Source organism: Jaculus jaculus, chromosome 14, assembly GCF_020740685.1.
Source record: "Jaculus jaculus isolate mJacJac1 chromosome 14, mJacJac1.mat.Y.cur, whole genome shotgun sequence".
NCBI classification, from domain to species: domain Eukaryota; kingdom Metazoa; phylum Chordata; class Mammalia; order Rodentia; family Dipodidae; genus Jaculus; species Jaculus jaculus.
The window spans coordinates 85,053,038-85,065,561 of record NC_059115.1 but is presented as its reverse complement, the minus strand read 5'-3'; the positions used below and the strand labels follow the sequence as shown (position 1 = coordinate 85,065,561).

General features: G+C 42.6%; 1 protein-coding gene across 1 annotated transcript in view; it reads right to left on the bottom strand.

Annotated features, from left to right (window-relative positions):
* The window catches only part of LOC123454667 (phosphatidylinositol-glycan biosynthesis class X protein-like), a 37,299-nt gene extending 25,104 nt beyond the window's left edge, over nucleotides 1–12,195 (bottom strand). Inside the window, exon 1 of the mRNA XM_045133399.1 lies at nucleotides 12,149–12,195. Coding sequence (XP_044989334.1) covers nucleotides 12,149–12,195 — 47 coding nt within the window. The remainder of the gene's footprint in view (nucleotides 1–12,148) is intronic.
* Between the last annotated feature and the right edge of the window lie 329 nt (nucleotides 12,196–12,524).

Sequence of the window (12,524 nt, the reverse complement as noted above, 5' to 3'; positions counted from 1 at the left end):
AGAAGTGAAAAGGAATGAGGAGCTACCTACCTCACATGGTACTGAGACACTTTAGGGATGCTGATGAAACCATAATGCATAGACAAATGTACAGGACAGCCATAGGCAATTACCCACTGCCACATGCCAGTAATGCTTGAAGTTAAGAAATACTGGCTTAAAGAGAGGTAGGGCTTTGAGAAGGTCTCATGGAACTCACTATGTATTGCATGTCTTTCATCTTCCTGCCTCTATCTCCCAAGTGCTGGGATTATAGGCCTGTGTCATTCTTATTAGTTGTCATTTGTGTGTTTGATTGTTTGGAGACTGAGTCTCACTCTTCAGCCCAAGTTGGTATGGAGCTCATTGTATAGCCCAGAATGGCCTTGAACTTGAGGTGAACCTCTCATCTCAGCCCCCCAAATGCTGGGATGACAGAAATGTGCCACTAGACCTACTAGTTTTAATTACTTTTTAAACTTAAAAATCATCAGGGCTGGGAATGTGGCTCAGTGGCAAAACACCTATCTAGCAGGCACCAGTTCCATTTCTAGAACTGCCAGAAAACAGGCCAACAACAAAAAATACAGTGCATCATTTTGTAATCAGAGAGTAAAATAAGGGTTATTTAAAATATAGATAAATGTGCTGGAATTCCAGAGCATCATTTTTCATCATGTGCAGAAGGCAGCTTGGCACACAATGGATACTCAATAGCTATTTGTGCAATGGATGAGTAAATGAATGAATCAATGAGTGAATGAATGAATGAATGACATACTCTAATAATGTCATTTACTTAATAATGTGGTTATTTCCTTTTCTGAGGCAGTCTTTATCTATTGGGGGGTGAAGAGTAGGTATTGCAGTGTCTCTCTCTATATATATGTACACACACAAATATATATATATGCACACATACAAATATATATATGTACACACACATATATCTCTATATATTTACTTAGTTTTTTTTTTTACTTTAGCATGTGAAGCCCAGACTCTAACCACACTTTGTTTAATGAAATGTCATATTTGCTAATAAATTTGGCCTCTCCCTTTTCTCAAACCTTGTGCTTTTGTTTGGGTGGATTGGATTTGATAAATTTCCAATCCATCTGTGTGAGAACAAGATTTGTTTTATATGAATGGCGGTTACAAAGCTGTTTCTCACTGATACAAAACTATTTCATAATTGAACAATAAAACAATACCCCTTGACTCACCAAACCCCAAAGCTATACATTTCATGGTTTTAGAAGAAGAGGCTAGGTGATTCTGGGGCTCTCTGGCACCATCCCAAGTTACTCATGGCCCTGTGTAGCTGTAGGCTGTTTTCCTCAGATGGCAAATAGCATTGTCAACACCTCAATTTCTACCAGATTTTTTTTTTCAGTGCCTGGAATTGAAACTGAGTCTTTGCACATACTAAGCAGATACTCTACAACTGTCTTATATCCCAGTCCACCTCTCAGATATTGTAAGCATGTTTTCTGTTTGTTTCCTTTTTGAGATGTGAGTTCTCTAAGGGCAGAGAGTTTCTCTAACCCCTCTACTGCTATCTTCTCAGTGCCTAGGATGGTGCCTGTTGTGTGGAAGCCTTTTACTAAAGACTTGCTGAATTCATGAGTGGTTAGGCATAGGGTCCTACACAAGCTCATGCAGAGCCCCATCAGAAAAAAAAAAAAAAAGGTCACATAACCATTGACCAGATGTAGGCCTTCTGTATGTCTTATAGCCCACCAAGAGGGCTCAGCTTCATGTCCTTGCACCCCAGAAGTCATCAATGAGATGCAGAACTGTGAGGATGCAACAGGGCATTGTCATTTCCTAGGTTGGAAGGGTCCCTGTAAGGGTAATGTTGTGACATGGCACACAGGGAGACTGTTGCAGTCCGGTTTGCATTGCTGGTAGAAATCACCCAACCAAGAGCAGCTTCTGGGAAAAAGAGATTTATTTTGGCTTACAGGCATGAGGGGAAGCTCCACGATGGCAGGGAAAAACGATGGCATGAGCAGAGGGTGGACATCACCCCCTGGCCAACATAAGATGGACCACAGCAACAGGAGGGTGTGCCAAACACTGGCAAGGGGAAACTGGCTTTAATACCCATAAGCCAGGCCCCAACAATACACTTCCTCCAGGAGGCATTAATTCCCAAATCTCCATCAGCTGGGAACCTAGCATTCAGAACACCTAAGTTTATGGGGGACACCTAAACCAAACCACCACATTCCGCCCCTGGCCCCCATAAACTGATATCCATACATGATGTAAAATACAATGCATTCATCTCATTTTAAAAGTCCCCATAGTTTGTAATCAATCCCAATGATGTTCATACATCCCCATAGTTCAAGTTCTTTTAACTGAGCCATAATACCAAAATATAACCTCAAAAAACCCATAATGGCACAGAATAAATATTCACACTGCAAAAGATGGCACTGGGCATAGCAAAGAAACATTCAACCAATACAAGATTTAAAACAACCAGGGCAAACATCAAACTCTGTAGCTTCAAGTCCAACAACTCTAGCCAGTGACAAATCTTCAAATCCGATAATTCTAGCCAGCAACAAGTCTCTGGCATTCCAATTCCGCCCCTCCAGCTAGGCTACTCACAGTCCTGGAAAACTTCATCGGGGCCGGCAGCTCCTCGGCAGCCATCTCATGGTCCCGGCATCTCCACTGGGTCTCCACTACAATGCACGGTTCATCCTCATGGCCCCATGGGGTCTCTATGCAGGCAACCAGCAAACCCGCTTCATACTGCCCATGGCCATTTCCAAAACACAAGACCGTGTTGCAAACTCAATGACCCTCTTTCCAGCATTTCTTATACTCCACGATACCAGGTAGGGTGCCAATTTGTTAATCCAGGGTGGAATAAAGCAGACATTGAAGAACAGGACACTCCTTGAGCACTCAGGCCCCTTCAAAAGAGTCGACATTCTTTCTGTTGCCCCAGCACAGGTCACCTAGCCCAGTCTCAAAGGTTGTAATCTCTCAGTTGCAGCTGAACGGGCAGCAGTTCACCCAAAGATTTTCCTTTCTGTGCCATATTCCTCGGCTCACACCAGTTCATTTCTACGCAAAGCAACCCTGCACAACTTCTCAGGACATGGGCAGAAGAGCAAGCTTCTCACACAAACTGCTAGCCCAGTCCAAGCAAAGCTCTTTCTTGCCCTCGTAAGCCAAACCTCCCAGTCCATAGTTCTTAATGCCTTCAGGTCTTTCAGCTCTGACCAGTATAGACCATCAAGCTGTACTTACAGCACTGCAAGGCATCTCTTAGGCCAAGGTTTCAACTCCTTCCACATTCCTCTTGAAAATCAGCTCCAAAAGGCCGAAGCCACATAGTCAGGTGTCTAGCAGCAATCCCACTCCTCGGTACCACTTTATTGTTGCAGTCCGGTTCGCATTGCTGGTAGAAATCACCCAACCAAGAGCAGCTTCTGGGATAAAGAGATTTTTTTTGGCTTACAGGCTCGAGGGGAAGCTCCACGATGGCAGGGAAAAACGATGGCATGAGCAGAGGGTGGACATCACCCCCTGGCCAACATAAGATGGACCACAGCAACAGGAGGGTGTGCCAAATACTGGCAAGGGGAAACTGGCTTTAATACCCATAAGCCAGGCCCCAACAATACACTTCCTCCAGGAAGCATTAATTCCCAAATCTCCATCAGCTGGGAACCTAGCATTCAGAACACCTAAGTTTATGGGGGACACCTAAACCAAACCACCACAGAGACCAACCTGGTTTGCTTGGGACAGTGGAATTTCCTAAGTTATAGGACTTCCATTCTGATGAATTGATCACAGCAAGAGCCAGTGGAAAGAATGGTGCCCTGCTATGGATTCTCCAAGGGAATTCTGTCCAGTTGTTAGGCAATCTTGGTTCTCAGTGGCATAGAGGAGATATCTTAATAATCACTGAGTCTAGAGGAGACAGATTCATACATCGGCAAAGGAATAGGGACAAAGAAATTGGTGTATAGTTGACCCTTGTAAACAAAGGCAGCTACATCTTAAAATGAATGATGTCTTGTGAGAGCAAGAGTCTATGTGACCAGAAGACTTCACTTTCAAGCCTTGAAGTATGTGTTTATATGTATATATGTATGTGTGTGTTTTCATGTGAAAGAAACACACAGAGAGAGAGAGAAAAATCAAAGAACTGATTAAACAATCTTTTTATTTATTTTCACACAGAGACAGAGAGAGAGGGAGGGAGGAAGAGAGGGAGAGAGTGGAAACATGCCAGGGCTTCTTTCCATTACAAATGAACTCCAGATGTTTGTGCCACTTTGTGTATCTGGCTTTATGTGAGTACTGGGGAATTAAACCCAGTCTGACAGGCTTTGTAAGCAAGCTCCTTAACTGCTGAGCCATTCCTCCAGCTCAAGAACTGATTTTTAGCATTGACAATAACTTTTTATAAATTTAAACATTATACAGTGCAACAAAATATAACTGTGGGAAAATCCTGTCTAGTGGCCACTGATTGACAGCTACTAATAGCCTGATATTTTGCATATGGAAAAGCTGAAACACAAAGTCCAGTGAGTAACACAGCTAGAAGTAAGGACCCAGCCCTCTTTATCATAGAGTGCCAATTTAAAAAGTAATTTTTACAAGCACTGGTAAGTTTGTTGTTGTTGTTTGTTTTTGGTGAGGAGAGGGGAAGATTGTAACTATGAATTGAGCCCTTACTATGTTTTAGGCAATTGATTCCTGATTTCAGTGTATACAATCATATTTAATAATATATTTGTCAGCAAGTTACTCTCTCTGTCTGCTTCCTTGTGGCACATAATACTAGTAGATAATTCATGAGGTCATGGTAAAGATTAAAGGGATTAATTTGTATCAAGTGCTTAGAACTAAAGAGTAAGCCTGTCTGTGTCAGCTGTCAGCCTCATTGAGGTAGGTATTGTTATCTTTGTTTACCCATGAAGAAACTGATTTCTTATAGGTTTCTAATTTGTCTAAGAGTGTACAGCCATAAACCACAACCAAGAGTTCAATACTGGTTCTATGGTTCTCATCTTGGAAGGCTTTGTCTCCATGCTTTAGCTTTAGGCTGGTGTTAAAAATTCAACCTAAGATAAAAGATTTTTTTAATCTGTTTTCAATTCCACAATGAGCATTGTAAAGACAATCAATTCCAGGTGTCAAGTTCAGTGAGATTTCCTTTTGCTGTGAGCTGAGCATCATCACAGATGATAGAGAGGAAAATGCTGAACAGATCATTAAAAAGGTAGATAATAAAAAATGTTTGTTTTTGCTTGGGTATTCATTATGCAATTTTTGGGACAGCTAATTTATCTTCCTAATTATGTTTTGCTTAAGCTGATTTTAAAATGAGTTTGTTTATCCTGAGCACATATTGGTTAACAGCAGGAAGAGGTGGTCTAAAAGCATCTTGGGTGGTAGAGGAATGATATTTTGATATCTGAAGCAATTTCCATGAACAATTTTCACATAGCTGTGGGATGGTAGAAGGCCAATATGTTGGTGGTGTTCTGAGCATAACCAGTGTTGTGATTTGATGTTGAGAGTATTTAAATATAAGGTCACAGCTCTTAGACCCAGAGGAGGTGATGGACCCATGTTTGTTGTTCATTCTTTAGTGCTAAGAAGAGTTCAGACAGTAAAGGGAGTTATATCATCATAAAGAGAAAACTGGTGATGACTCACTGGGTAGAGTGCTTGCCATATAAACATTAAACATGAGATTGGATCCCCAGCACCCAAATAAAAGCTGGGTATGGTAGTGTACACCTGTGATCTTAGACTAGGGAGGCAGAGACAGGAGGATCTTTGGAGCTTGTTGACCAGCTAGTCTAGCTAAATCAGCGAGGCTCAGATTCAGTGATAGATCTTGTCTCCAAAAGTAAAGTGGCCGGGTATGATGGCTCATGCCTTTAAACCCAGCACTTGGGTGGCAAAGGTAGGAGGATTGCTGTGAGTTTGAAGTCATCCTGAGACTACATAGTGAATTCCAAGTCAACCTGGGCTAGAGTGAGACACTATCTTGAAAACAAAAAGAAAAAGTGGAGAACAATTAAAGACACCATCCACAATGGACTTCTGGCCTCCACCCGCACATGCACACACACACATACAAACATGTATATGCATGCATCTCCCCCAACTTTAACAAAAGGAAGACTGGAGTGTTGGGATATGCTTCAGTGGTAGAACACTTGCTATTCTCCAGCACCAGAGAGAATGAGTGAAAGCTGAAGGTGACTCTAGGACTTCTAGTCACTTTCCAAGGATAATTAAATGCCTGTTGCAGACTGTGAATTATGTCAGTTGCTGAAATACCAAGATGAGTAAGGCTGTTGTCTGCTGCTGTGGAACTCTACAATCAAGAAAGCAGACTTGAGAACAGAGAGGTCACAGGCAGTAGAATAAGGACTCTAACAAAGACAGGACTAGAACTGAGGAAGCAGAGAAGAAAGGGAGGCTGGAGCTTTAGGGGGCTAGAAGTGGGGGCAGCTGCTCCCCTCATTATCTTGGAGCACCCACTGTCTAGGGTGGAGAGGTGGAGAGTGGGGTACTAGGAACCCCTTCAGACTCAGGATCTGCCAGATTCCAGCTGTCTTAGCCATGAGGAAACACTAAGGGAGTCAAAATGGTTCTTTTGTTCCAAGCCTTTTGAGGCATCTTCAGAATCTGTAAAGTTGTTGAGTGGACCCCCCATGGCTCTGCCTCTGGCTCTCTCTGGCTCCAGGGTGACCATGGCCCCTGGGCTCTTGTCATCTCCTTCAACTGCCTCTTTAGCCACCAGCTCTTTGTTGGTACTAATCTCTGGTTTGTTTCACTGTCCCCTAGATGGTGGCTCAGTTTTGCCATCATTTGCAAAGTGAATCCCTACTTGCAAAGCTCTCTACTTAAATATGGGTGGTTTCTATTTTTTTCTGGATGGACTCTCATAGCTTGGAGTGTGTGTGTGTGTGTGTGGGGGGGGTCTTCCTGGAGGAGCTGATACTTGAGCTGGTTCTTAAAGAATTCTCTAGGTAAATACCACAGAGATGTTATTCTAAACATACTTGAAAGAGTGGGGATCAAGGGGATAGGCACCATAGAAGAGGAAAGCTACTAAAATTTTTTTTCAGACAGGGAATGAAGTTTCCAGGTCATTTAGCACTCACTTTGGCCAGCTCTGTTCAGTGCAGATTAGACTGGGGAAGAGATCATTACCACAGTTCAGACTAGAAGTCACTGGAACTTGAACTATGTACATTAGCTTGATTGACGATAAGACAACACATCCTAGCTTTTATTCTCTAGGAAATTTCTTGTTTTACTAGCATATTATGGGTGTTCAGTAAATGTTTGAGAGAATTAATTATGATATGTATATAAATGTAATTTATAATATATCTGAGTAATTAGTAATATTTGAGTTGTGTTCTTCCACATATTTCTTCCCCTTAGTCAGAACTGTGGGGACTGTGACAATGCCTGTTGTCTGGAGTCTATGGCATGCCATCTACAGGTTTCTGGCTCTCCTTTCAAGAAATCATGGGATTTAGTTTACTGGCATTTTGGCTGAGAACCTCTCTATTTACTTAATGTCTCTTCCTTCTATTACAGCTATTTAATCTGGGCTTATATACCTGTGGTAGGTCGATTCAGGTTTCCCCCCATAAACTTAGGTGTTCTGATTGCTAGGTTCCCAGCTGATGAAGATTTGGGAAATAATGCCTCTTGGAGGGAGTATATTGTTGGTGGTGGGCTTATGGGTGTTATAGCCAGTCTCCCCTTGCCAGTGTTTGGCACACTCTCCTGTTCCTGTTGTCCACCTTATGTGGGTGAGGGGATGATGTCCACTCTCTGCTCATGCCATTGTTTCCCCCTGCCATTGTGGAGCTTCCCCTCAAGCTTGTAAGACAAAATAAACCTCTTTTTTCCCCACAAGCTGCTCTTGATTGGGTAATTTCTTACCAGCAATGTGAACCTGACTGCAACAGTGAAGTGGTACTGAGAGTGGGGTTGCTGCTAGACACCTGACTGTGTGGCTTTGGCCTTTTGGAGCTTATTTTCAAGAGGAATGTGGAAGGATTTGAAATCTTGGCCTAAGAGACACCTTACAGTGCTGTAAGTACAGCTTGATGGATTATTCTGGTCAGAGTTGGAAGGCCTGAACACAGTAGGAACTATGGACTGTGAGGTTTGGCTTATGAGGGTGAGAAAGAGCTTTGCTTGGACTGGGCTAGCAGTTTGTGTGGGAAGCTTGCTGTTATGCCTAGGTCCTGAGAAGTTGTGTTGGGTTGCTTTGTGTAGAAATGAACTGGTGTGAGCAGAAGGATATAGCACAGAAAAAACGAAATCTTTGGGCCCATTCACCCACAACTTGTTTGAGAGATTACAAACACTGAGACTGGGCCAAATGACCTGCACTGGGTCAGCAGAAGGAATGTAGACTCTTTGGAAGGGCTGAGTACTCAAGGAGCATCCTGTTCTTCAAAGTCTGCTTTATTCTCCCCTGGATTAACAAATTGGCACTATACCTGGTATTATGGAGTATGAAAATTCAGGAAAGAGAGGGTCATTGAGTTTGCAACATGGTCTTGTGTTTTGGAAATGGCCATGGGCAGTGTGAAGCAGGTTTGCTGGATACCTGCATGGAGACCCAATGGAGTCAAGAGGATGAATCACGGCTTGCAGTGGAGACCCAGTGGAGATGCTGGAACCATGAGATGGCTGCTAAGGAAAGCTGCTGGCCCAGATGAAGTTTTCCAAGACTGTGAGTAGCATAGCTAGAGAGGCGAAATTGGAATGCCAGAGACTTGTTGCTGGTTAGAATTATGGGACTTGGATATTTGTCATTGCCTAGAGTTGTTGGGCTTGAAGCTACAGAGTTTGATGCTTGCCCCAGTTGTTTTAAATCTTGTATTGGCAGAATGTTTCTTTGCTATGCCCAATGTCATCTTTTGCAGTGTGAATGTTTATTTTGTTCCATTATGGTTTTTTAGGGGATTTTTTTGGTATTATGCTCAGTTAAAAGATCTTGGAGTATGTATGGACATCATTGGAATTGATAAAATCTATGGGGACTTTGAAAGTTGGACTAAATGCATTCCATTTTATATCATGGATGGTTAATAGTTTATGGGTGCCAGGGGCAGAATGTGGTAGTTTGATTCAGGTGTCCTCCATAAACTTAGGTGTTCTGAATGCTAGATTCCCAGCTGATGGAGATTTTGGAAATAATGCCTCCTGGAGGGAGTATATTGTTGGTGGCAGGCTTATGGGTATTATAGTCAGTCTCCCTTTGCCAGTGTTTGGCACATTCTCTTGCTCCTGTTGTCCATTTATGTGGGCCAGGGGGTGATGTCCACCCTCTGCTCATGCCATCATTTTCCCCTGCCATTGTGGAGTTTCCTCTCAAGCCTGTAAGCCAAAATAAACCTCTTTTTTTTCCCCACAAGCTGCTTTTGGTTGGGTGATTTCTTACCAGCGATGTGAACCTGATTACAACAATACCCACAGCTGATATTTCCTGAGCACTTACAATATGGCTAGCACAGGCTAAACACAGGCCTTGAATTTGTTCCAACCCTTTGGTTCTCTTCAACAGCCAGATAAATGGGTGCTGCCTTGTCCTTATTTTGCAGATAAAGAAGACCTGTCAGTCAAGGTCTGTGCTACAGATGATGTAGGTAGTAAGAGCTGCAACTTATAACCAAATGTCTGACTTGGAGGGCTCTGGTTCTTAGCCATGAGGCTGCACTGCCTGACACCATGGGTTATATGTAGTTGGGGATATAAAGAGATGTAAAGCACACCAGATGGCGACAAAGGTATGAATACACAGAGTAAATGTAGGTGCTAAAAATATATAGTAAATCAAGGCACCAGAAGGAAAGCTCCAGAATCTAGTGTGAATTCCTGGCAGTAGGAATGGCAAGGATAATGAGGGAGACAGATGAGCCGAGGCTAGAGTACTCAAGGGGGCTTAAAGAATGAGCTAGGATTTAACCTGTGGCCTTTCTGACAGTTAAGAGGATTTGCTGATGGCCTTTGAACAATGCAAGGACAACTAGGAGGTCACTAGTGGGCTGATGCAAATTGCAGTGGGAAATTAAAGAAGGAAGACATTAGTGTGAATGGGACAAGGATATCTACTTGATTCTCTACTTCTGGCCTATGGATGAAGCCTGAATGGGCAGCCTGTAGGTGGAATATTGTGACCACTTGTAGCAGATTCATTGTATTCATTTCAAATGTGCACATGGGTTTTGGTGGGGGGAAGCCAGTTTACCTTTTGGTCTGACCTGTCCCCATATCATGTATTACCTGTAATCATAGCAAAGAATATAGATCTCACTATAGCTCAGAAAAAGTCACCATGTCCTGTAGTCAGTGGGGTGATATGTTGAAAAGGGAAAATTTATTTATAAACTTGATGGTGTGCTTCTTGGGCAACAGGAAAATAGTTCCAAGGACTCCTCCAGGAGAGTTAAAGGGCCTAAGAGTGGAGGGAGGACAATGCCTATTATCCCCTGACAATGTCCTCTGTAGTAATATTTGTATGTTTTAATTTGCTCATCTTTCTGCCCTTGGGCACTCCCTTCCTGTCTCTATAAGGCTTAAAGGGAGCTTGATTAAATATACTATCTCTCACCATATGGGACAGGATATAACTCATCTGGCCAATCAGACTATTCTATGCTTCATCTTCTGGACATAGCACTGACTAAGCCAAGCCTGGTGAACAGGCAGCCCCTATTACACTACTGACCATTCTGGACAGGCAAGACAGCACCATGTGGTAGGGTTCCTATGAGCCACCACTGGAAGGTTTTGCAGTGTCATAGAAAGGGTCATTCCTCATCTGGTCTCTCTCTTTTTTCTTTGCCCACTTCTCCAGAACTGGGGATTGAACCTTGGGCTTTACACATGCTAGGCTATGTCCCCAGTCCCACCTCTGGTCTTTTTATGGTGACCCAGGCAGAGATTCTCAGGTGGTAGCTCTTTTGGAGATTAGGCCCCTTCCCAATGCTGGAATAGTTTATCTCAATGAAGGTTAATTTTACTTCCTGGGATAGAAACACAGACAGCATCTTGGCAACAGAGGTGATTTGAAGAAGGGAGACAGGCATGCCTGCCCATAGGTCTGATACATAGGCATTCTGTATAGCAGTAGCACTTTGCAAATATATTGAAAAATTTTCTTCCAGGAAGATTGTATTATCTTACACTCACACTAAAGATCTGAATTATATTTCCCACTCTGCTTTTAGCAAACCTAGGTATTTAAATTTGAAAAATCAATTTGAGGGGCCTGGGAAATGACTCAGTAATTGAAGTGCTTACCATGCAAGAGTGAGGATTAACGTTTGGATCCCCAGCACCAACATAAATGCCAGGTGGTGTGTCAATCCACTTGTAACCCCAACTGAGAGGTGCAGAGACAAGGGATCCCAAAATGATGAGCTTCTAAGAAGGCTAGTTGAATCAGCAAACTCAGCATTTAAGTGAGAGACCTTACCTAATTCAATAAAGTTGACAATGAGGAATACATCCAATATAAACCTCTGTCCTCTCTCTCTCAACCTCAATCTCTCTCTCTCACACACACTATCATCCATAGGAACATGTGTCACATACACACACAAAAATAAACTTGATGGGTAACAAGTTATATAAAATACTACACAATAATGGCCTAGCTAGCCAGCAAGCTCCAGAGGCTTTTACTTTCTGTCTTTGTCTCACAAAGTGCTAGAACTGCAGACAGGCATCTGTGTGTGTGCTAGGGATTTGAACTTTGGTTCTCACGCTTGCATAACAAGTGATTTATCCACTGAACCATCTCTAGTTCCAATTTATAAAAATATTTATTGATTTCTAAGGAGAAAGAGAGTGAGAGAGAGGAGAGAGGGAATGAATGGGTGCCTCAGGACTTCTTGCCACTGCAAATGAACTCCAGATGCATGGGACTCTGGCTTTATGTGAGTACTGGGGCATCAAACACTGGGTCATCAGGCTTTCCAAGCAAGTGCCCTGAGCTAAGCCATTTCCCCACTCTAAGATCTGGTTTTTTAAATTGGCATAAAAAGCATGGGTTTCACTAATGAAGTACATAATAATTTGTTCTTGTTGGTTCTCTTCCCCTACTCACTTACTATGTCCCACTGCTCACCTCCTGTTGGTTCTCTTCTTCCCCACAATGGTCCCTTCTGCTTTCATGTTACAAGTGTTCTACTACCCTCTTTTTCCTCTCCCTTCCCTTAAGAGAGTTTTTATCCACTCTTGGTCCATTTACTTGTTTGAAAGCTGTCATACATCCTTTATTCATACATGCCTACTCAAAAATACAAAAAATAAGCTCGGTGTGATGGCGCGCACATTTAATCCTAGCACTCTGAAGGTAGGTAGGAGGATTGCTGTGAGTTTGAGGCCAGCCTAAGATGACTGAGTGAATTCCAGGTCAGTGAGAGGCTACCTTGAAATACCAAAAACTAAATAAATAAAAAGTAAATATAGGATCCACATATGAGAGAAAACATGCAATATTT